The 24,537-nt window shown below is 39.8% G+C and overlaps 1 protein-coding gene across 4 annotated transcripts in view; it reads left to right on the forward strand.

The window, feature by feature from the left end:
* BTRC (beta-transducin repeat containing E3 ubiquitin protein ligase) overlaps positions 1-24,537 on the forward strand; it is a 192,649-nt gene that overhangs the window by 93,126 nt on the left and 74,986 nt on the right. For 2 of the 4 annotated variants that reach the window (XM_056120445.1, XM_056120447.1), the window contains one exon: positions 11,311-11,388. The exons of the other annotated variants lie outside the window; for them this stretch is intronic. In XM_056120445.1, coding sequence (XP_055976420.1) covers positions 11,311-11,388 — 78 coding nt within the window. The remainder of the gene's footprint in view (positions 1-11,310; positions 11,389-24,537) is intronic. 4 annotated transcript variants of the gene reach the window in all.

The raw sequence follows: 24,537 nt of genomic DNA on the forward strand, positions 1-24,537 counted from the left end.
TGTGTAAATTAGTTTTAGTTTTTCATTTGATTATGTAATCAACTCTTAATTATCCATGCCATCAGGAGTTGTGTGTTCGAATAGATAACTGAAAACAGTAAATAAGCCACTTAGTAGGTCATGGAGAATACTACCCCAGCTACAAAGCTCTGCTATGTGCTACCATGAAACTCATCTAGTTTAATTTTGTTTGGTTTTTGGTTTGGTGGTTAGACCACATACCCAGTTGTGCTCAGAGCTGGCACTGTGCTCAGAAGTCCGTGCTGGCGGAGCTCAGGGGACCATATGAGATGCCAGGGATTGAAGCTGGGCCGCCAAGGACCTTACCCTCTGTACTATTCTCTCCAGCTTTGATTTTGATGCCAGCCAACCCAGCCACAAATTACTCTAAAAAGTTAAAAATGCTTTGCTTATTCGCAGATCTTTTCCTTCTTAAGGGTCAGCAAATGTTTTCTTGTAAATATCTAGATAATAAACATTTAAGGTTTTGTGGGCCATAAGATCTCTCCTTACTATTCTCTTCTGTTTTGTAGTGCAAAAGCATATACAAAAGGTGGTTGAATGGGGCTGACTCTGTTTCAGTAAAACTTTTCCCCACTTTCTGCAAAAAGATGCTTTAGGCTTGCTAGTCTAAAATATCAAAAGTATCATATCGGCTTTACTAGAGGTAAGATGGTAAAGACCAAGATCGGATTATCACTATGAAGTTTCTCTGCAATGAAAACGATCTTAGAGTTAGCTGAGTTATTTTGGGTGTAGGGTTTCAGCTATTTATTAAGCACTTAACTGTATTATGTATTATGTAATGTGTTGGGAGGGAGAGAGAGCCATAAAGACTTTGCCCAGTGATCTTTCAATCTTATAGCTGAGAACAGCTTACAAACATTTATCTAATTAAGCGCCAAATTATTGTGGATCAAGATAAAAGAGTTAAGTAATTTGCAGTAGACTACTGTGAAGTAGCTGTATGGTTTCTTAGAGACAATCAGTAGTTCACTTTCATTTTTAGGAATGAATAGAATTTGAATAGATAAACTTTTTCCCTTGTATTTGTAATTGAATGCATTAGACTAGAGTCTGTCCGTTGTTTATCGATTTGCTCAAGTGGGCCCAGTAACATCTTCATTTTGAGACTTGTTACTGTGTTTGGTATATTGAATATGTCATGGGTAGCTTGCCAGGCTTTGCTGTGTGGGCGGGATACTCTTGGTAGCTTGCCGGGCTCTCCGAGAGGGCGGAGGAATCGAAACCAGCTCGGCCGGGGTGGCTGCGCGCAAGGCAAATGCCCTACCACTGTGCTATCACTACATCCCAAGAGATAAACATTTTCATTAATATAAAGACAACCGGTTATACAGTACCTTTTAAAAGAAATAAATACAATGTAATTATTTACACAGTATTGTTCTTTTTTTAAATTTTTTTTTCCTTTTTGGGTCACACCCAGCAATGCTCAGGGGTTACTCCTGGCCTTTCACTAAGGAATTACTCCTGGCGGTGCTTGGGGGACCATATGGGATGCCGGGGATCAAACCTGGGTCGGCTGTGTGCAAGGAAAACCCCTACCCGCTGTACTGTTGCTCCGGCCCCAACACAGTGTTGTTACATCAGGACTACAGACATAGTCTGCTATTATGAAATGTTCCATTTGAGTATTGTGAATCAGTTGTTTAGGTGTTTGTAGTTTGCTCATTCATGGTTAAGCAGTGGTAGCACTACAATGCACTGTCCTCTTGTTGTTCATTGATTTGTTTGAGCAGGCCCAGTAACGTCTCCATCGTGAGACTTGTTGTTACTGTATTTGGCATATCGAATATGCCACGGGTAGCTTGCCAGGCTTTGCCATGCGGGCGAGATACTCTTGGTAGCTTGCCAGGCTTTCCGAGAGGGACAGAGGAATTGAACCCGGGTCGGCCTCATGCAAGGCAAACGCCCTACCACTGTACTATCGCTCCAGCCCTAAGCAGTGGTATATAACTTTTTTTTGGGAGGGGGGGGTGGGACATACCTGGCAGTACTCAGGTTGCTTCTGCTCTACACTCAGGGATCATGCCTATTAGTACTCAGGGGACCATATGGGGTGCCAGGGATGAATCCCAGGTAGTCCACTTGCAGGGCAAATGACTTACCCGCTGTACTGACTCTCAGGTCCCAGCTTTTATTTGTATTTGATGAATTTTACCCTTCAAATTTATTTTATTTATCTGATTGCTATTTTTTCCATTTATAATTTATCTGATTTCTGTTTTCTAGATTTCATCTATTTGATAAAATCTAAATTTTGACACAATTTAAGTTTTATAGAAAATTTGGGAAAAAATCATATATAGGGCCAGGCAAATGGCTTAAAGGACTGGAATGCATGCTTTGCATGAGGAAGCTCCAAGTTTGATCCCCAGCATCTCCTGCTCCCCTGGGTACTCTCCAAGCAGTAAGCCAGCTGCAGTCCCAGCACCTTGGATGTGACTCAAAAATTGGAAGAAAAAAATTTTTTTAAGTACCTAAAATCCCTTTATATTATTTACATAGATTTCCTTTCTGTTGCTGTTTACTTTTTTTAAAAACTATAATACATACTTATGTATTCTTAAACACTCCCATTTGTTTACTGTTTTATCTAAACCATTTGAAAGTTAAGTTCAAAACCCTTTTAAATGCTTCCAACCATTCTTTATTTTATTGGGGAGGAGGGGCGGTGTTTGGGCCACATGTGCAGCAGTCCTGCAAGGTAAAGCATCTTTATCCCTGTACTCTCTCCAGTCCCTCAAACATTTTTCTTTATTACTAATACATTTATTAAAAATTTTAGAAAGCAACTCTTTAAAAGCAAGGGCTAGAGAGACAGTACACTGGATAAATTGCTTGCACACGGCCAACCATATTTCATACTCTGGCACCACATATGGTCCCCTTGAACCCTGCTGGGAGTGATCCCTGAGTACACAACCAGGAGCAAACCCTGAGTACTGCTGAGTGTGGCCCCAAACCAAAAAATACTGGTGAAAAATTAAAAATAACAATAAATATAGTTCTAAAAACAAAGTGCAAAATCAAGATATTTAATATATAAACAAACTACCAAATCCATATAGTGAGATTATTATTTTTTATTTATCTTTTTTTTTTTTTTTTTTTTTTGCTTTTTGGGTCACACCTGGCTATATACAGGGGTTACTACTGGCTCTGTACTCAGGAGTTACTCCTGGCAGTGCTCAGGGGACCATATGGGATGCTGGGAATTGAACCCGGGTCGGCCACGTGCAAGGCAAATGCCCTACCTGCTGTGCTATCTCTCCAGCCCCTAGCGAGATTATTTGTAAAAACAAACAAAAAAAAACTACTAACATGCAACATGTGTGACTCTTATAATACACTAAATAGAAAATACAGTCTTAAAATATTAGTATTTTATGACATTTTTAAAAAGATATTTTTGTTTATTTTGGGGCCACACCTGGCAGTGCTCAGGGCTTACTTCTGTTTCTGCCTCAATGACCACTCCTGGCGGGGTTCAGGGGACCATATGGGGTGCTGGGGATCAAACCCAGTCATTTGCCATCTATAAAGCAAGCCCCCTACCTGTTGTACTGTTGCTTCGGTCCCTTAAAAAGTCTATTATTGAGACCGCCACCTATGAAAAACAAAAGACTGTGAGCGTGGGGGAAAGGGACTGACATAAAGGGGCACAGACCAAGGGAAGTACTGATAGTGATGAAACGACTTGGCATCTTGAGTGTGGTGATAAGTTATATAATTGCTTTAATCAAAGGAACTATACACCCAAGGAATAAGTAAATTCTTCTGTGTGTAGGTAAAGGCTGGAGTTGTAGTACAGCTGGTAGGACTCTTGTCTCACACATGCTCAACCCAGATTTGATCTTCATCACCTACTATAGATCCTGTGAGATCTTCATCACCCTACTATAGATCCTGTGAGATCTATAGGAGTGGTCCCTGAGTGCAGAGCCAGGAGTTAACCCTGAGCATAGCCAGGTGTAGCTCCAAAACAAACAGAAACCAAAAAATTCTGTATGTAGGGAAACAGGAAATTTATAATGTACCCTGTACTATATGGTACCCTGAACATTGCCAGGAGCAACCTGGGAGTCGATTATCCCTCCCTCGACCCCCCACACCCCCGGCCCTGCTAGGCTAGCTCAAGTAATCCCTCGCACCATTCATGTTGAGAGACTCTCTGGCTGGATTCCTGAGTATCTTGAGAGCACTACTTTGGAGTGTACCCTCCAAACTAATTAAATTAAAATCAGATAAAGATAGGATCAGTAGGACGAATGTTATGAATGAGTTTTATTCATGCTATTGTGCTCAAATCCGTTTTTCCAACAGTTTTATATAGTAGTTTACCATGAACTTTGTTTCATCCCAATTCCTAAAATAATCTCAGATCACAAATTTCATTGTTATTATATGAGGGTTTTGGTTTTATTTGAGTGGGGGGAGGCAGTTTGGCCATACCCAGTCACGCTCAGGGTTTACTTGTTTGCTCACTGCTTAGGGATCATTCCTGGTGGTTCTTGGGCGACTATATGCTATGCCAGAGATTGAACCAGAGTCAGCTGAGTATAAGGCAATAGGATTTTAAACTCTGTGCCACCTTTTTGGTTCTGTCTGCTACTTGTTACATTTCATAGTAAATTTCATAAATCCTCCTCAGTTTAGATTAATTCTGTTGTTTTCTCATGATCCCATTGAAGTTGTATATTTGGCAAGATTACGTCAGGAATAAAATGCTTTTCTTAGTAGTATATGGTATCAAAAGGCATATTATGTTTAGGTAGCTCTGCCAGATCTCTCTACTTTAAGTGTCTCACTGAGATTTTTTTTTTTTTGGGTTTTTTTTTTTGCTTTTTGGGTCACACCCAGTGATGCTCAGGGGTTATTCCTGGCTCTGCACTCAGGAATTACTCCTGGCGGTGCTTGTGGGACCATATGGGATGCCGGGGATCGAACCCAGGTTGGCTGCATACAAGGCAAATGCCCTACCCACTGTGCTATCGCTCCGGCCCCTTACTGAGAAATATTTTAAGATGATGTGACTATCTTGCTGGGCTGGAGCGATAGCACAGCGATAGGGCGTTAGCCTTGCATAGAGCCAGTCTGGCTGAGCTGGGTTCGATTCCTCTGCCCCTCTCGGAGAGCCTGGCAAGCCACCAAGAGTATCTCGCCCACATGGCAAAGCCTGGCAAGCTACCCGTGACGTATTCAATGTGCCAAATACAGTAACAACAATTCTCAAACTGGAGACGTTACTGGGCCTGCTCGAGCAAATCGATGAACAACGAGAGGACAGTGATAGTGACTATCTTGCTATTTGTCTAACTTTGGCTGCTAATTTCATGATGCTGCTTTGATTAGATACTCTGAAGTAGAATTTATTGTGTGTAATTTAGTTTGATGATTCAAGGCAATTGTGAACACTGCTTATTGGGGTCTACCATAGGTAATGACATAGGAATAACTGTGCTGTTGAGCTCTCTTGAGGGATGTTGGAGAGCACATAGACTTTGAGAACCACTCAAGCATTCATGGCTATTTCATTAGCCCCCTTCACTCTCAGAACTGTAGATCTCGGGGCCAGAGAGATAGTGTAGCAGGTAAGGCCCTTGCCTTGTACACAGTTGACTCAGGGTCAATCCCTAGGACCCTATATGTTCCCCTGATCCCCATTAGGATGATTCCAGAGCACAGCTGGGTGTGACCCAAAAGTCTGCCCCCTCAATTAAAAAAAAATTCAAGCTATACATCTCTTGCTAATTTTCTGGTTCTCCTCTTCACTAGGGAAGGGTTCCTTGCTTCTTACTCTTGGTATGACTGATTTATGTCCCATCTCTACTTTACATAACAGCAGAGTTGAAGTTTTTGTATTGATTTAGCTTCTTCTGGGAGGATGGTCTATAGTAAAATATGTTGGATTAATCTTTATAAAAAGGACTAGCTGTCACCATGTTTTTTTTTCTTTTTCTGTTTGCCTTTTTACTTTTTTTTTTTTTTGCAGCACGGGGGGTGGGTAAGGGGACTCTACCTGGCAGTGCTCAGGTTACTCCTGGCTTTCACTCAGGGATCACTCTTGGCACACTCAAGGAGTCATATGGGATGTCCCAGATCAAACCTGGGTTTGCTGTGAGCAAGGCAGACATCCTACTTACTGTATTATCACTCTGGCTCTGTTGAGTTATCTTTTTTAACAACCACCCCATATATATTATTTGCTTTACAAAAGGAAAAAAACTCCTCTACAACTCTGTTCTGCTTCTAGTAATTGTTTTCTCTTTCATACCTTAGTTATTCTCATAATACCCACTCTTCACTAGATGTAGATAAAATGGAGAGGTCAAGAGGGAGAAAATTTTGAATATGCACTGGTTAACAGTCATTTTTTCTTGTGTCCACATTGTTACTTTTCACTACTTTTCACTGTGTAATTTAGTATTGAGAACTTACCATTAAATTTTTTTCATCCAAGTACTGTAGAATTTTTAAAAATGTGATTTATACTATTTTGCACTTAGCACATACCTACCAAAAATTATCCTTCCAAATTTATGATGACACTTTAAAAAACAAAAATTTTTATATATAAGACCTTACATTGAATAAAACAAGTTTAGATGATCTGTAGTCATAATTATTTGGGGAAGTGGGGTTTCTATGAAGGGGTATACTGGTGATTTTTAGGGTTTATTTCTGTCTATGTTCATGAGTCATTCCTGGTGGTACCTGAGGGACCATAAGCGGTACCTAGATTTGAACCAGGGCTGGCCACATGCAAGCCAAGCTCCTTGACATCTCTATACAAAAAATTATATTTTATTTAATGGTAGAACTTTAGGGGCAAGGTAATAGTTCAAAGGGCTGGAATGTTTTTCATATGTCAGAGTTCGAGAATCAATCCCCCAGTAGTACTGTGTGTCCTGAAGTGCCAATCCACAACCCAAGTATGTAGCCCTGAGTACTGTAGGGTGTGATCCCAAACTGCAAAACAAGATGTAACTGCTAGAGGGCTGGAGCAATAGCATAGGGTGTTTGCCTTGCACACAGCTGACCCGGGTTCCATTCTTCCATCCCTCTCGGAGCCCGGCAAACTACCGAGAGTATTCTGCCTGCACGGCCTAAAGCCTGGCAAGCTACCTGTGACGTATTCGATATGCCAAAAACAGTAACAAGTCTCACGATGGAGACGTTACTGGTGCCCACTCAAGGAAATCGATGAACACAGAGGACAGTGACAGTGACAATGTTAGTTTTATCTGGCTTAAGGCTTTTTGCTTTGTTTTGTTTTTTGTTGTTTGTTTTGGTTTGAGTGCTGTACCTAGTGGTACCCAGGGGGCTACTCCTGGTCCTGTACTCAGGGATTGCTCCTGGTGGTACGATACTGGAGATTGAACCTGACCCCCAGCATGTAAAGCATATGCTCAGCTGTTGAGCTATCTGGCCCCACGGCTTAAAATTTTATTATAAGATATATGTGTGCGGAGAGTGGTGGCTGGTCCTGGAGGTCTTCGGCTGCCGGAGCCCTGGTCGGGGCGGGGAGGAAAGCTCAACCCGCTCCCCTCCAAGGGGCCCCGGGAAGGAACACCCAGGCGCGGGGGCAGAAGACTGCACTGTTCTCGTCCGGGATCTGGATTTTATAGTCTCTGAGTCTTGGCCGCTGATGGGATTACACGGCGCCAGGGGGCCAGATGGTGGGTGTGACCCCCGCCTACTGGAATTTGGAGGATCTGGGTGGAAGATGCTCGACTCCAATTCGAGTAGGCTTGGAGGTCTCGGCCCCGGAACCCGCGTGGCTTTGTCCCTCTGCCAGTACCTTCATGTGTGCGGACCAGCCACCACCATGCTGAGACCACTCTCCGCACACATGAAGGTACTGGCAGAGGGACAAAGCCACGCGGGTTCTGGGGCCGAGATCTCCAAGCCATTGGAGTCGAGCATCTTCCACCCAGATCCTCCAAATTCCAGTAGGCGGGGGTCACACCCACCACTTGGCCCCCTGGCGCCGTGTAATCCCATCAGCGGCCAAGACTCAGAGACTATAAAATCCAGATCCTGGAACCGCGCGGCCGCGCGACATCTTATCAGAACTTTTTTTATGACATCTTATTGTCTCATTCCTATTTTAGACAAACTTGCAGGCTATCGAATGTAGCCTGCCCACAGGGCAGAGTCTGGCAAACTCCCCGTGGCGTACCAAATATGCCAAATACCAGTAACAATGATGGGTCTCATTCTCCTAAATAGCCTTGAATATAATCTCATGGCTAGGATGAAAGAGACGTTACTGGGGCCTGCTCGAGGCAATCGACGAATAATATGTAATTTTAGCATTTAAAACATTCATCTGACCTTAGCCTAGTAATACATCACTGATAGATCCCTCTGTACCACAACCCAAGTATGTTTTCTCTGGCAGAGCACAACAGAGTGTGACTCACTGATCACAAGGGAGAAGGAAAACAAAATTAATCCCCCAAATTAAATTAAATCAAAATCAAGGGGCTTCAGAGATAGCAAAAATAGTTGAACATATATACTTTACATGCTGGAGGCTCAGGTTAGATCCTTGGTACCACATGATTCACGAGCTCAAAGCAGAAAGCACCCATCATTACCATCCAGTGAGAACCCCCCCAAAAAACAAAACAAAAACTTTTTTTTTTTTTTAGCCTTTTGAGTCACACCTGGCAGTGCACAGGAGTAACTCCTGGCTCTGCACTCAGGAATTACTCCTGGCAGTGCTTGGGGGACCATATGGGATGCTGGGAATCGAACCTGGGTTGGCTGTGTGCAAGGCAAATGCCCTACTTGCTGTGCTATCGCTCCAGTCCCTAAGAATTTTATGTATATGTATTTATACACATGCATGTATATATACATAAATATACAACATACGCACATATACATGCATATGTGTATAAATACATATAAGTTTTTATTTGTTTTGTTTATATTTATATATAAACAGCATTTGTTGATGCTTCCCTTCTGTATAATGACATATATTGCTAGTTTCCCTTTTTCTTTTTCATTGTTGAATTTATACTGGAAATCCAGCACAGGGCCTCTTCACATGTCAGGCATGTGCTATACCACTGAACAATATACCAACTGGTACTTTCACTTATTTTTGAATGTTTAATTTTGCTTATGGTCATGAACCTACTATATTTGTTTTCCATTCGAGATTATATAATCTGTCCCCCTATGTTTTCTGCGAAAATGAGGAGAAAAAGCATTTAGAACTCTGAAATTAATGCAGTTCTGTCCCATGTTTAAAACATGGTGTTTTTTTCTTTGACTTAATTTTAGGAATCTTTACAAATGAGCATCACAAAGGAAAAAGTAGCAAATTAAATCTCTGCACAGATTTCTACCTAAAAGGAATACTACTGACTAAACCAATTCCAGGAGGCAGACAAGGTCACTCATATTAGCCAAAGGGTCAAAGACTCTAAATTTGTGCCTTTTTAACCATTTGATTTCTTTTAAGATAAAACAGTTGATAAAAATAAGAATTTCATTTAAATTAAAAAGTTATATCCTACAATGGATTTAAAATACTTATATGAATATTTTCAGATAAATTTATAAATTAGAAACAATTTCTGAATCTCATGTTAGAATATGATGAATCTGTGATGTGTCATGATACCAATGACAATTTCAAAAATGCTTATTTTACAATTTAGTTGCAGAACCCAAGTTATGTATTACTTGATTTTTTGGTATTTTGCCTTGCAAATACTGACTTACATGTGTAGACTACCAGATCTTGTTTTCATTTTTTTTATTGTGGTAAAATACACTATAACATAAATGTATTATGTTTAAGTGTACAGGTCAGTATATATTTTTTTTTTTGCTTTTCTTGGGTTACACCCAGCAATGCTCAGTGGTTACTCCTGGCTCTGCACTCAGGAATTACTCCTGGCGGTGCTCAGGGGACCATATGGGATGCTGGAAATCAAACCCGGGTCGGCCGCGTGCAAGGCAAATGCCCTAACCGCTGTGCTATGGCTCCAGCCCCAAGTCAGTGATATTTAATTTATAATGCTATGCAGCCACCTCCACATCCCTGTAACTCTTTCATCTTGAAAACTGAAGCTTTATTAAAAGTAACTCTCAGGCAGAGAGATAGTACCGGAATTAAGGTAAGGTGCTATTCTTGCTTAAGACGGAGGCTTGCACCATCCCAGTACTGCCTGGAGTGATCCCCTTATCATAGAGCTGGGAGTAGCCCCTGAGCATTGCCAGGTATGGCTCAAATCCCCACTCCTACCCTCAAAAAGGAGCAACTCTATTCCTAACTCATTCTCATCCCAGACAACAGCCATTCTACTTTCAATGATTTTCACCACTATGATTATCTCATCAATAAAATCTTACAATATAATATCATTAAGTTAATGTATATGACAGAGTTTCCTTCCTTTTTAAGGCTAAATACTATTCCACCATTATATTTACCACATTTTGCTTATTCATACTTTCTCCAATAAGTATTTGGGTTGCTTCCAAATTTTAACTATTTGTGAAGAATGCTGCCATGAATATGGATGTACAAATAATTTTTCAAGACCTTGTTTTCAGTTTGGGAGGAGGTGGGAGTATATACCCAGCGCTGAGTTGCTGGATTTATGTTACTAGTTTTTTTTAAAAACCACTACACTTTTCCAAAGCAGCTATATTATGTTCTACCAATAGTTCCGTTTTCTAAACCTCTGATCATATGTTGTGCTTTTAAGTTAAAATCTGTGCCATTTTTAATATAGAAAGAATAGCATTTAATAAACAAAGCAAGAAATACTCGTAGGGTCCAGATTTAAGAAAGAAAAGTTATACTGACCAAATAGTTAAATAGAAAACTTAGAACTTAAAACTTACACTGATCAGAGTTAATATAGTTTTAGATTATCTTATAAGGAAAGATAATATTTACGGTTATGTTGTAATCAACTAAGTTATCAGCTATGACTAGAGCTCTCTTATATCCAGTCAAACTACATTTTCAAATAGCAATAAACTAGACTTCTAATGAATAGAACTGGGTTACGATTGAACATAGATGAAATCCTTCCCGCCTAGATCCCTTAGATCCCTATATATATTTATTTATATAGGTGGGCATATGTTTCCCTTTACATAAGTATATATCTATACATAAATCTTCTAGTGAATAAATGCATAACTATTCTGGTATTCTAGCTTACAAAATTAGAAATGTAATTTAGTTTACTCCCACAGAATAAGATTGAAGATAATGAGAACTGAATTAAAGCTTACTTTCTTTCACAGAATTCCTCAGAGAGAGAAGACTGTAATAATGGCGAACCCCCTAGGAAGATAATACCAGAGAAGAATTCACTTAGACAGGTATGAAATTCAGTCTTATTTAAAATACAGAGCTACATCAACAAAGACAGGAAGCCCTCACTTTGCTTTTCTTTAAATATTAGAGCTTAGTTAGGAATACTCTGAAGTTGTTAGTAGTAGCCATTAATTTTGATCAGGTAACATTGGTTCCCAATCATTTAAAAAATATTCTAGGTGTACAAGTTGCAGGAGAGTTAGTTGCTTACATAGCGAAAATTAAAGAAAAATTTCCTTGTATATGAAAAATAGCTTGAAACTCTTATAGGCAGTAGAATAGTTCATTTAAAAAACATTTTCTTGGGCTGGGGGGCGGGGCATGTGGTGCTGCATATTAAATGTGAGCCTCCTGCATTCAAAGCATGGGCTCCAGCCCTTAGAAAGGTCTCTCCATCCCTGAATAAACTTTTTTAAAAGAAAACATTTCTACTCACCACTCTGAACCATGAGATCCCTCGTTCCCACTTCACACATTTTACTTTGAAAGTTGAGTTTCATTGTGGTCATTTAAAAATTAAAGTAATCAAAAAAGATTTGGTCCAATAATTTATTTTCACTGCCTAAAGTAATTTTTTACATCTTCTATCTCCCTTTGGCAACAGAAGTAAGTTTTCACATTATTGCTAAAGAATAGGCACGACACATAATGCAATTCTGACATAAAATCGGGTAAGATGAGTATCTAGTAGTCAAAATATTTTTTATTTATGGAATTTATTTGGGGCTGGAGCGATAGCACAGCAGTAGGGCGTTTGCCTTACATCCAGCCGGCTTGGCTGGCCTGGGTTCGATTCCTCCACCCCTCTCGGAGAGCCTGGCTAGCTAGCTAGATTATCTCGCCTGCATGGCGAAGCATAGCAAGCTATCCGTGACTTATTCATATGCCAAACACAATGACAACAAGTCCACAATGGAGACATTACTGAGCGAGAATATCGCCCACTCGAGAATATCGATGAACAGTGGGATGACAGTGCTACAGTACTACAGCGGAATTTATTTGAATTTATGGAATTTTATTTGTTGAGTAACTATCATGAACTTGATACCATTTTTTTAAAAACCACACCCAGTAGTTTGCAGGGCCCAGGCTCTGTGCTCTGGGATCACTTCTGGTGGTGCACAGGGGACTATATGCAGTACTGGGTATCAAACCTTGGTCAGCTGCTTGCCAAGTGCCTTAGTCATAGTACTTTCTAACCCTGAAACTGACTGACACTTACTATATACTTATTTCATTTAATCATCACCGTAATTCTGTTAACTTGATGGATATAGTTTCCATTTTATAGATTAAGAAAAAGTCTAGGCTTAAATGACTTTTTTCGGTAGTTGGTATTTTGAAAGTTAGTTCTAAGTGTTGCCCAAGCTTTTTTACTTCATTTTCTATACATTTTCTTTTAGAGGGAAAGAGCTTTAAACTCACTCAGCTTTTACTTACTATATGTTAAATTTTTTAATTTCTAGAAAATAAAGACTCAAGACAATTTATAGTAAGATAAAGCAATTCTAGTAAAAAAAATGTAAATGACCAGTAATTGCTATAATACAGTTATAGCTTGAGCCATTTGAAGATAAAATACTGGATCTATAAATGTAAATAAGTAGAACAATATTGAGTAAGATAAATTTAAAGGTGAAAATACTCTGCTCACTATTCAGAAACAACTATAAGAAAACAATGACACGACAAAAAGTTTTGGCAACTTTATTTAAGCTAACAAACGAATTTTCACTCTGCAAAGTTATAAATTAATTTTAATAGGCTGATCCAGATGGTCCATTTGGAAAATGGATAGGCTGATCTGTTGAAAATTAAACTAAATTTATCTCTCTCATACTTCAAACTGAAGCAAGAGAGAGAATCGTGCCTATTAAGTCCAGCACTTACAGATGGACCAGCAGGTCACACATGGGACTAATCTGATTCATTTTTAAAATAAATGCATACATTATTAAATCATTTTCTACTTGCAAGATCTGTTGTGTGCAGTATTTGAAAGAAATTTAATGTTTTTTCTTTTCATACCCTTTTAGTAGGTTTGTTTTATCCCTTCCACTTTAATTTAACAACCCTTTTTGTTTTTCCTCCAAGTGCTCCAAAATGATTTTTCTAATATCTGTCATTCACTGTTGAGATCCAAGCTCTGGAGATTAATTAGGTCATGAGGACTTTTCCCCCTCCCATCTTTTGTAAAGGGTTTTATCTCCATTCTCTTTGTGAAGAGCATGAACTCAGTGTTCTTGGAAAGAGAAATAGCCTTTAGAAACAGGAAAGTGGGAGATCCTCCTGGGGCCCTCAGAGTCTTTTAGCTTCTGGGTGTTTTAACAGCCCCATGAATGCAGATTTGTAAATTTATTGCAGTGCCATCTGGTTTTTTGCTCGAACCAGATTACTGTTGGCTTGTGTCTGTCTATTGTGGTGGTCACTCCCTAGGAGCTTGCCCTCTCAGTCTTGGGGAAGAGTGATGAATATCAGGGGTCAATCTAAGCGGGTCACAGGGCAGCTGTCCAGGACTGCCCTGAACTTGATTACCCCACCGCTGATTTTTTTAAGGTAGGTTATAATATAAAAGCTGCTTAAATTCCCTCTGTCCTCTACTGCATATGACAATAATCAAGTACCATTTGCCCTCCCCCCCCCTTGGAGAAGTTAATATAGATAAAAAGATTTCAGTGCTTTTACTTCTGTTTGATATAAGTAGAATCTGTACTGAGATTCTTTTGCAATTGTTTTTAATAGGCTTTTAGAAAATGTTGGCATTTGCTGATGACAAAATATTTAGCTGTGTTCTAACAAGTTTACTTTGTTTGAAACTATTGTTTACACATATAAAGAGTTTAGCTCAGTTTGCTCTTGTTGATTCAATATGAGTACTCTATGTTAGCTTGAAGAGTTATTTTGTTATTGAAGAGGCTAAAAGAAGAGTTATGACTATAAATCTTACAGGCATTGAAAAGGTAATAAAGAAATAGAAATAACTAAAAAAATTACAAATGGACAAAAAACCCTTGAAAGTTATAATTTACATAGTTTTTCTAAAATCATGAAGTAGGGGCTGGAGCAATAGGCCACGTGGCCAACCCGGGTTCGAATCCCAGCATCCCATATGGTCCCCTGAGCACTGCCAGGAGTAATTCCTGTGTGCAGAGCCAGGAGTAACCCCTGAGCATCTCCAGGTGTGACCCAAAAAGAAAAAAAAAATAAATAAAATCATGAAGTGAAACATCTATTTAAAAAAACTGAATCATCAAAAGGTCCACATCACTTCAGTTGTGAGTTTATTTTATCTAACATTTAAGGTGTAATTAACTTCATAACACTTTGAACAAATAGAAGCTAGAGAGAGAGAGTATTGTGGATAAGAATCTTACCTTGCACATGACTGACTGGAATCAATCCCTGTCACCATTTGTAGTCCCTTGAGTACCACCAGTAGTGATCCTTGAGCATAAGCCCTGAGCACTGCTCAATGTGGCCCAGTCTCCCAAAAGAGACCATAAATAATGCTCAGGGGGTCAGAAGTCATTCCCACGAAAACTTGGCCAATGCTAAGACTCAGTGGTACTGGGGCCCATGATTCTCAGGGCTCTCTAGGACTATATGTCTGGTGGTGCTCGGGTGGGATGAGGGGCATATGTAAGGCAAATGCCTCAGCCCTTTGAGCTGTCTCTCCAGCTGTGGTAAGAACACATCTGAATTTTATGCTACCATAACTATAATTCCAAAACTGACAAAGACATTGGCAGAGAAAGACTACATTGGAGAAAAATTAGGAGATATTACTCTCTATATCATCAAATCATTTTGCATACTTGTTATGTCATTTCATACCACAAATTTCAGAATAATCTTGTCACAATTGAGTAAGGTGAACTTTTATTTAAAGAATGTACACAGAGGGGGAGCCAAGAGACTGTAAAGGCAGCAGGGAGCTTTGCCTTGCACACATGTGACCCATATTCAATCCCTTGCACTCCATATAGTGCCTCTTCCAGGTGCGATCCCTGAGCTCAGAGCAGCAGTACGCCCTCAGCACTGCCAGAATTGGTCCCAAAACATATAAAAGGAATGTGAGTGTCACCAGGCGAGAGAAAGCGAGAGAGAGAGAGAGAGAGAGAGAGAGAGAGAGAGAGAGAGAGCTTGCCTTGCATAAGCTTGTCAACCCCAGTTCCCCAGCAATGCATAAATTCTCCTGAGCACTTAAGATGTGAGTCCAAAACAAAGAATACAAAGTAGTTACAGAGTTACAGTGTTCCCCCCCCATTTATTCCTAAAACCATAGGAGCTGTTTGTATAGCTTTTATTCATATCTGCAAACAAGGGCAAAGGCCTGGGAGCCTACGGGAAAGTACTCATTACTTTTTGAAACTGTCTCCTTGCAACTTGCAACTCCTTTATTTCACATTGGTGCTAATAGGATCTGTCAGTTCTGCCTTTCTCTGTAATTGAGTAAATTGTGACCTCTGTCTAATCCTTCCCCCACCCCCATTCCCTTTGTCTATGTGTCCACTTACCATCCTGAGAACGTGGGCAGTGATAAATAAGGCATTGAGTAGAGCTCTCTCAACTCTTTGAAAGCAGCATGATGCCAGCCCTCTAGTTATATTTCTTTAAGTGTTTACGTTTTCCTGTATTCTTTCTCTTGTGTAGCTGGAACCCTGGGGATGCAAAGCCATGAGAGAGGCCAAGAAGCTAACAAAGTAGCTGTCTCCCTTGTTAGCTTGTTCCTTTATTCTTTAAAAACAAGATAAAAACCATCTGGCTTAGGGCATTACATTTTCCTCCCCCATGCACCTCTATAGCTTGAGCGTTCACCTGCAGTGAGGGTTTACATTGATTAGGGAGGGAGCAATAATTCAAGCTTCCATCCTCTTCAAGGATACTTTGCAGTCTTTAAAGGTGCTGACCCACTGAGTTAAACTGTCAAGGGAGGATAAAAAAGTATCTTCATCCCAGGAGGTAACAGCTGCCAGGTTTTCAACACCTTGCACGCTGTTGGAAAAATGTCACAATTGTCAGCTGAAAGAAAAATGACTGTGTTGTCACTTTCTGTTAATGACTGGGCCTTATAAAAGGAATTACTTAAACCTTTTACAAAGAATAAGTAGCTGTTTTCCTTGTCTCCCAGCCTTTATCTCTTCCTTCTCCATTCTACCTCACCCCCCCCCCCCCCAATTTCCCATGTTGTGGAAAAACTGGAGTAGATCTACACAAAAATAGTGAAAGTAGAACTACAAAAAACAAAAAAATAGTGAAAAGCTCAGTATAAGCATAGAAATGTGGCTGCCATTGCTTCTTTATATAGTTGGATGAGTAGGAGGAAAAAGCATATCACTGACAAAAAATGACATTATAGTGTGTATTAAAACAACAACAACAAGTCATTCATAAGCCACTGAACTGAAAGAAAACATACTGTATTTCTGCTCTTTGGAGGACAATTTGTTTTCAAGCAGCGTCCAGATGGGTAAATACCAAAATACCACGCCATTTCTGTTTTACAAGTGAGCCACTTATTTTTCCCTTTAAAAAGAAAAACCACAAAATTTTCTCCCTTTAACAGCTCCGTTATGTTTGTGTATGATGGCATTCCCGTTTTTCTGATTTGATTGATGAGGGGGGGAGGTTTAATGAAGTCCCTGATATCATGTAGGCAGGTTTTTTTTTTCCCTATTTGTTTTAGGTTAGTCATTTTAATTGTACTGAGTAATTAGAAGGTACACACAGCCAAGGGAGCTTTGTTCTGATAATTGCTCAAGAAAACCCATTCCCTATATGCAGTTGCTTTGTGTTAAGACATTTCTCCCTCTAGTGGCAATAGTAAGCACTTTGACTTGGCAGTAGGCAAGGTGTAATTGCAATATGACAAACTATGCTTAAGGGACTATCTTGTAAATACTTTAGTTTGGGGTTTGGCATTATTTCATTATATATGTGTGTTTTTCCCCTGTGAAACTTCATACCCCCCCTTTTCTTTTTCTTGAAGTGCTTTGGGGTTTGGATGGGAAAAAAATTGCCGGAGATGTTTATTAAAAAAAAAAAACACACACAACACAACACAGTGCATCCTGGGTAATGTTTTGCAGCTTGACTTAATTTTAGTCATCTGTTTTAATTACCTATTTATAAAAATGCTTTTGCATTTGTAGACATTATTTAATACTTTGGAAGAAGCACCTCATTTGAAATAAATAAATAAATTGTGCTTATTTTAAATAGTCCGTGTGAAAACCTTAAAGGTAATTAATGTAAGTCTCTTAAGTAAGACAAAAGTGATCTTTCCAAGTCTGATGAAGTGATTTGTTTATTTAACTCCCTACTTTGGCTGAATCCTTCTGAGTATAATAACTTTTTTAAAAATTAAAAAAAAAAACATGGTTTGGTAATTTGTGCCTAGCTACAGAAACCCTTCTTCAAAAAAGAAGCAATTTAATAACCAGCTTTCTTAAAATTACTTTGAGGAAGGAAGACTGTATAGGGGGTTCGCATTTTGTTTTATTTTTATTTCAGTGTAATCATTCTTTGATAAATTGTGTAATCACTGACTTAGTGGAAAAAATATTATTGAACTCCTGGGTTGCAATGACCATAAAAAGTATATTTTCATACAGAGAGTTGAGATATTGTGAATAAATAATAAAGGAAACAGCTTATATGTTGGTCAAAGTCCATATGGGCCCAATTCATTTTGTGTTCAGTGCTTAATCTGGGTATGCTGTTAAAATACACAAACAACAAAACAGAACAGAAAACAGAGCTGGGGTGGGGATTGTGGCAACCTACTGTGCTTGTTGTATGAGTCCTTTAAAAATTCTTCCCTAAGAACAACACAGAATGAGGGGTTTCAGATAATAGTTTTGCATCTACTGAATGGGATTCAGTAGCATTGGTACTGAAAAAAATCTGGCATTTTTAAAGCCCAGATCCAGCTTGCTTAGATGTGGCTTTTGTAGTTTGCCTTTCTAACCCACATCCTTGCTGGGGGCTTAATTTGATGTTACCATATATCTGAGTTTCTTGTCTCCCCCCACCACACCCTGAATCACTAGCTATTTTCATTATACTATATCTTGTATTGCTATAGGGCTGCTGAACAGATTTCTTAAGCAGCTTTTTGCAAGGTTAAAAGAATACAGTCTGGTAACAAGTTTGTGTCATTTTAAATATATACCTTCGAGTAAATAAGGAGAAGTCTGGCAATCAATCCCTTTTAGTGTGTTATATGTTTCACCTGACAACTAAACCTTCTATTGATTAGCCATTACTTTGTTAGATAATCCTATGTCATTGAATCCATTGTAAAAAATTAAACTCTTTAAAATGTTTTACCCTAGCAGCAGTGTGAAAATTGAAAACTTGTTCAGAATTACAGCCTGCTTTCACAAAGAAGGTAGTTTTCAGCAAGGCATCTTACTGGTTTATGCTTATGTACTTTATATGCAATATAAAAACATTAAACTACTCCAACGCAAAATTCTCTGCCCTCTGGTTTAGCAGTGAAGCTACCTTCTCAAATGTTGCATGGGGACAGAACCTATCTTGCTTGTGGCTGGTATACTCACTAGTTTGACTTTAGCCTGGAGGAAGTCTTAAATGAATGTAAAATAGTGACTTTTTTTTTTAAATCTTTTTATTCCAGAGTTACCTAAGGACTATGACACTTTTTTTCATTATCCCTTAAATTAAAAAAAAAACCTTTATTATTTTACCGTAGTACCTTTTATTGTTTCATACTTAAAGGGCTACTGCACCATGACTATCACCAAAATGCCAAGATTCTTTTACCATTTTCCTAAGATTCTCCCTTAGCTCCCTCAAATCATAGTTCTGTTTACTGTATATCTTAAAGTTTGTTTCCATTGGCCAATTTCCATTGTCTAATCCCTTGCTTTATTTCTTTATGCTCAACATATGAATGGGATCATCTGGTATTTGTCTTTTCCTTTCTGACTCACTTCACTTAGCATGACATTCTCCACTTCCATCCAAGTTGCAGCAAGCTGCAAGATTTCATCTTTTCTCAGAACTAAGTAGTATTTCATTGTGTATGTGTATACATATAAATTTGGGTTATTTCTAGATATTGACTATTGTAAGTAATGCTGTGATGAACATAGGTATGCACATGTCCTTTTGGGTTTTTTGTGTGTGTTCTCGAGGTTGACTCCCAGTAGTAAGAGTCATAGGGTCATATGGTAGCTCTGATCTTTATTTTGTTTTTTGGAGCCGCACTGCAGTGCTCAAGGACTGTTCCTGACCCTGTACTCTGGGACATACACAGTGCTAGGGATCAAACCAGAGTTTGACTGCATGCAAGGTACACCTTATCCCCTGTACTTTATCTCCTGCCCTTCTTGACCTTTAAGAAAGTTTCCCAACCATTTTTCCAAAGAGGCTGAACCAAAGAACAGCCCCTGTATTATTTCTCTATTTTGTCCACCCTACCCACCACAACAGCTTCCTTATTGTCAGTGAAATGTTTTGCTGCATCCACCATCAATTCTGAATTGATGCCCTAGTGAATGATGTATTCCTGTTAGGATGCCTGTCTTATTCAGTGTGTTGGCTATATACATACCACCCCCTTCTAGCCTGTAAGGTTTCATTTGAAAGATGGGCTTTGATGTAGGGTGGGGAGCAGAAGGTGCCACACGCAGCACTGTTTTGGTGCTCAAGGAGTGACTCCTAGCTTGGTGCTCAAGGAAGTGACCCCAACATATGTCATGTCAGGGTTTGAACCAGGGTAGGAGTTGTGCAGTCATATGCAAAGCAAGTGCCTTATCTCTTCTTCTATCTCTTAAGCTCTTGCAGTGTTTTTTTGTTTAGTTTTGTTGTTGGGTTTTTTTTGTTTAGTGTTTGCTTTTAGTTTTATTTGGGGGCCACTATTCAGAAGTGCTCAAGGCTTATTCCTGGTTCTGGGCTCAGGGATCACTCCTGGTGGTGCCGGCAATCAAACTGAAGTCAAATGCATACTAGGCCAATACCTTCTAGCTTGTACTATCTCTCTGGGCCCCCTGCTCTGATTTTTATGAGGGTTCCCTTATAGGTGATTTCTTCTTTTGCTGCTCTAAGGATAGTATTTCTATTGACTTCTGCCATTTTAATTACTATGTGTATTGGGGTTTTTCTGTTTGGTTTTATCCTGATTGAAACTCTGAACTTGCAGAATCTGGTCTTCTATGTTGATCTTCAGATTGGGGAAGTTTTTATTTATTTATTTTTAATTTTTAAATTTTTTGGTCTTATAACTATTCATTATTTTTTAAAAAAATTTTTATTAGTGATTCACTGTGAGGTACAATTACAGAGTTATAAACTTTCGTGCTTGTGTTCCAGTCACACAGTGATTGAATACCCATCCCTCCACCAGTGCCCATTCTCCACCAAGGTTGGGAAGGTTTTTAACTGTAACTCTTCCTGTCAAAACTTTTCCAGTTTCTCTTTTCTCTCTTTTATCTTCTTTTAGAGCCCCTACCAATTCAATTTTTTTTTATACTGTCTCATGGATCTCTGATTTTTTCCTCCATTTTTCTTTCTTTTTTTCTCCTTTTTTTCTTTTACACTTCTGACTTTTTGTATTTTGTCTTCTATCCTGCTATTCATATCTTTGCTTTTGTCATTTTGCTGCTTAGCACTTTTATTTTGTTTTCTAGTTTTCTTACTTTGCTATTTAGATTGGTAATTTCTGAGGCAGGAGAGATAGTACATTGGATTGGGTGCTTACCTTGCACGCAGCTGACTCCAGTTCAATCCCCAGCACCACATGTGGTTCCCTGAGCATAGTCCAATTCCACAACCCCCCCCCCCCCCCCCCCGCTCTCAAATAGGATTGATGATTTCTCATTGAAGGTATCTCAGATCTCCACTTCTTTATTATGTCTGGTACTGCAGTGGTGCTAGCATATAGGTGACTCTGGCAGCTTTCTGCTGGACGTTTTTGGGGGGGCAACCGATGACAAGGCAGAATTGCTCAGGGGGTTACCTGCTGCAGGCAGGGCAGGCTCCTTGGCTTTTGGAGACAATGCTCTGGGCTATTTCCCAAGGTCAGTGGTTGAACAGAAATATAGCTATGTCTGTATCTATATCTGTATTTATGGCTTTGGGAGATTAACATGATCATATGTTCATTTTACAGATGGAATGTCTAGAAAATAGCCTAAATTTAGCCCTGTTCTATAAACTCCTACAAGTCTAGAACATATTTCCTGAATTTATTCCATTTGCCCTTGAGTGTAATACATTCTCAAGAAATTTTGGAGGAAAGCAAATTCATTTCTATCTGCTGTGAAATTTTTCAGAAAAATTAGATATTTTTTTTTTTTTAGTTTTTCCAGACAAATCTAGTATTTATATCTTTTGGTATCTAAAAACATACTTTGTATGTTTCCCTTAAAATGTTAACTGTATACTTTTATTGAAATAAAAATTTCATACTAGAATTAGAGATATGGCTCATAGAACATAGAGCATTGCATTTATGAGGCCTGGAGTTTGATTCTTGCCACTGCCAAATAAAAGTTTAAAAAGTCATATGATGAATTACATAGATGCTAATTGTATAATAAGTGAATCGTTAATGTCTATCCACCTATGTAGCCAAGTATGGGCATTTTTAATTGCCCAAGAAATTTCTTTTGGTCTCTTTCTTAGCTTATTTTCTCACCCCCAGTGAATCAAATACTGATCAACTTACTGTCATAAATTATCTTTACCTTTCCTAGAATCTCATATTTGGAATTAAACATTTTTAGGTCTGGTTGGAAGTTATTAAACCATAAAAGGAGTCTTCTATTCTTTTTGTTTTGTTTTTTTCCTTGTTTTTTGTTTTGGGAGGGGGCACACACAGTGATGCTCAGTGGTTACTCCTAGCTCTACGTCCAGGAATTACTCCTGGTGGTGCTTGGGAGATCATATGGGATGTTGGGGATTGTACCGAGGTCAGCTGCATGCAAGGCAAGGGCCCTATCTGTTGTATTAAGTTGCATGAATGTTCTTATATAAAGGTATTTTCAGTGAGCAAGTGTTCAATACTTTTTCTTTTGCTTAGTGATTACTCAGTTTCCTTTGGGAACTATTTTTAAGTGTCTTTGTTTTGCTACTTAAAAGTTGTATGGGCTTGAGGAAGCAACTATGATTTAGAGTACTTACCATATGCAAGCATATGGTCATAGGTTCAAATCTCTAGTATTCTACATTTGCTAAGTGTGGTCTACTATTTACAAAAGTAACTATTATTTGAGCAATAGCAATTGGTTTTGCTACGAGTGCTCCCCAGCACTGCAGGCAACTTCCTAAGGCTTTGCAATCAGGTGTGCGCAAGGTCTACTTTGGCAAGTACCAAGACTTAAAAAGCACACCACTGCCAAGAAGTGCCGTATCTTGTAAGCATGCGTGAAAGCGCCGTTGTAACCTCTGGCAAGAACCACAGCCATAACTTCTGTACCATAAATAAGAATATGAGAACATCATAACCAGAGGGGTACAAGCCTCAGATCCTATCTCTCCAAGCATCAAATTCCAGGCTTTCCACTTGCAAGACAGGCACTTTGACCACTGAGCCAACTTCTGAACTAACTTCATATAAGTTTCAGAATCATCATAGCAATTCCTCTTTTTTTTAAATTTTTTTAATTTGTTTTTGCTTTTTTGGGGCAATACTCAGGGATTCTTTCTGGCTTTGCACTCAGGAGTTACTCCTGATGGTGCTCCGGGGACTATATGGGATGCTGGAAATCGAACCTGGGTTGGCAAGGCAAACACCCTCCCTGCTGTACTATTGCTCCAGCCCCAGCAATTCCTATTTTCAAAAGTCTATGGGTTCTTTTTTACACTGTTGGTTTTTTTCCTTATATTTATTTATTGAGTCACTGTGGGAAAAGTTACAAAGCTTTCAGGCTTAAGTCTTGGTCATACAATGATCAAACACCTTTCCCTTCACCAGTACTCTTTTTTCACCACCAAGAACCCCAATATACCTCTCCCTCCCACCTCTCCCAATGCCTGTGAGGCAGATGATTTCTACTTAACTCTTCTCTACATTGATTGCATTCATTATTTCAACAAAGATGTACCATTATTGTTTAGAATTTCCCCTCCAACAATCAGAATTGCTGAAAAGGCACTGTGAAATATTTTGTTTTCTATAGCTGGTTATGAGAATCATATAGTGGTTTTGGATTTCTGCAAAGAGCCAGATAATTATGAGATTGGTTTCTGTGTGTCTAGTGTTATGGCTGTGCCGGAGAGCCACTCGTGGGGGGCAACTCATGACCTTGGTAGGGCGTGAAGGGCGAGCCGGTACTGCCCCCCTTCCCATGAGGCTGCAGTTGCCCCATCACTGCCGGCTCATACCTGGCTTTCCTATAAGCTCTGAGGTGGTGGCCACCTTGCTGCTGGGGGGGAAAAAGGCAGAAGGAGAGCAACACCCTTTCCCTCCCGGAGGCATGGCTCCGTAGTTTAACGCATGGACCATTCACTTTTCTGCCTCAACCTGCTGGGCTCTGGATTAAGTCCTTTTGTCTCTGGAGCCATGGTTGTGCTGGAGAACCGCTAGTGGGGGGCAACTCGTGACCTTGGTAGGGCGTGAAGGACGAGCTGGTACCGCCCCCCTTTCCATGAGACTGCAGTTTCCCCGCACCTCCGGCTCATACCTGGCTTTCCAATAAGCTCTGAGGCGGTAGGACCTTGTATGCGGTCTAAGATGCATTTCTGCCAAAAGCCGCTGGGTTTCGAGATTTGTTTCTGAGTCTCTGGGATCATGGCCGTTAATCAGCTTGATCAGGAGCCAGAGAGGCCGTTTGTAGGCAGCGACTCGGGGTCTCGCTGGAATGGGGAAGAAAGGGCCGGTTCCACCCCCGTCTGGTGAGGCCCCACTCTCATCACTGCAGGCCCAAACCTGACTGTCCTGTGGCCTCTGGAGGATGGTGGTCACTGGGCCGCCAAGGGGAACAGGCCAAGGCACAAACCCTATTCCCACCTGGAGTGGCCCGTTGCCAGTAACCTACCGCAGGAACAGGATGCATTTCTGCCAAAAGCCTTTGGGTTCCGAGATTCATTTCTGAATCTCTGGGATCATGGCCGTTAAGCAGTTCGATCAGGAACCAGAGCGGCCATGCCTCCAATTATATAGCTGAGTCAGAGGTGGTTTG

This window comes from Sorex fumeus, unplaced genomic scaffold (genome assembly GCF_029834395.1).
Source record: "Sorex fumeus unplaced genomic scaffold, SorFum_2.1 ptg000043l, whole genome shotgun sequence".
Taxonomy (NCBI): domain Eukaryota; kingdom Metazoa; phylum Chordata; class Mammalia; order Eulipotyphla; family Soricidae; genus Sorex; species Sorex fumeus.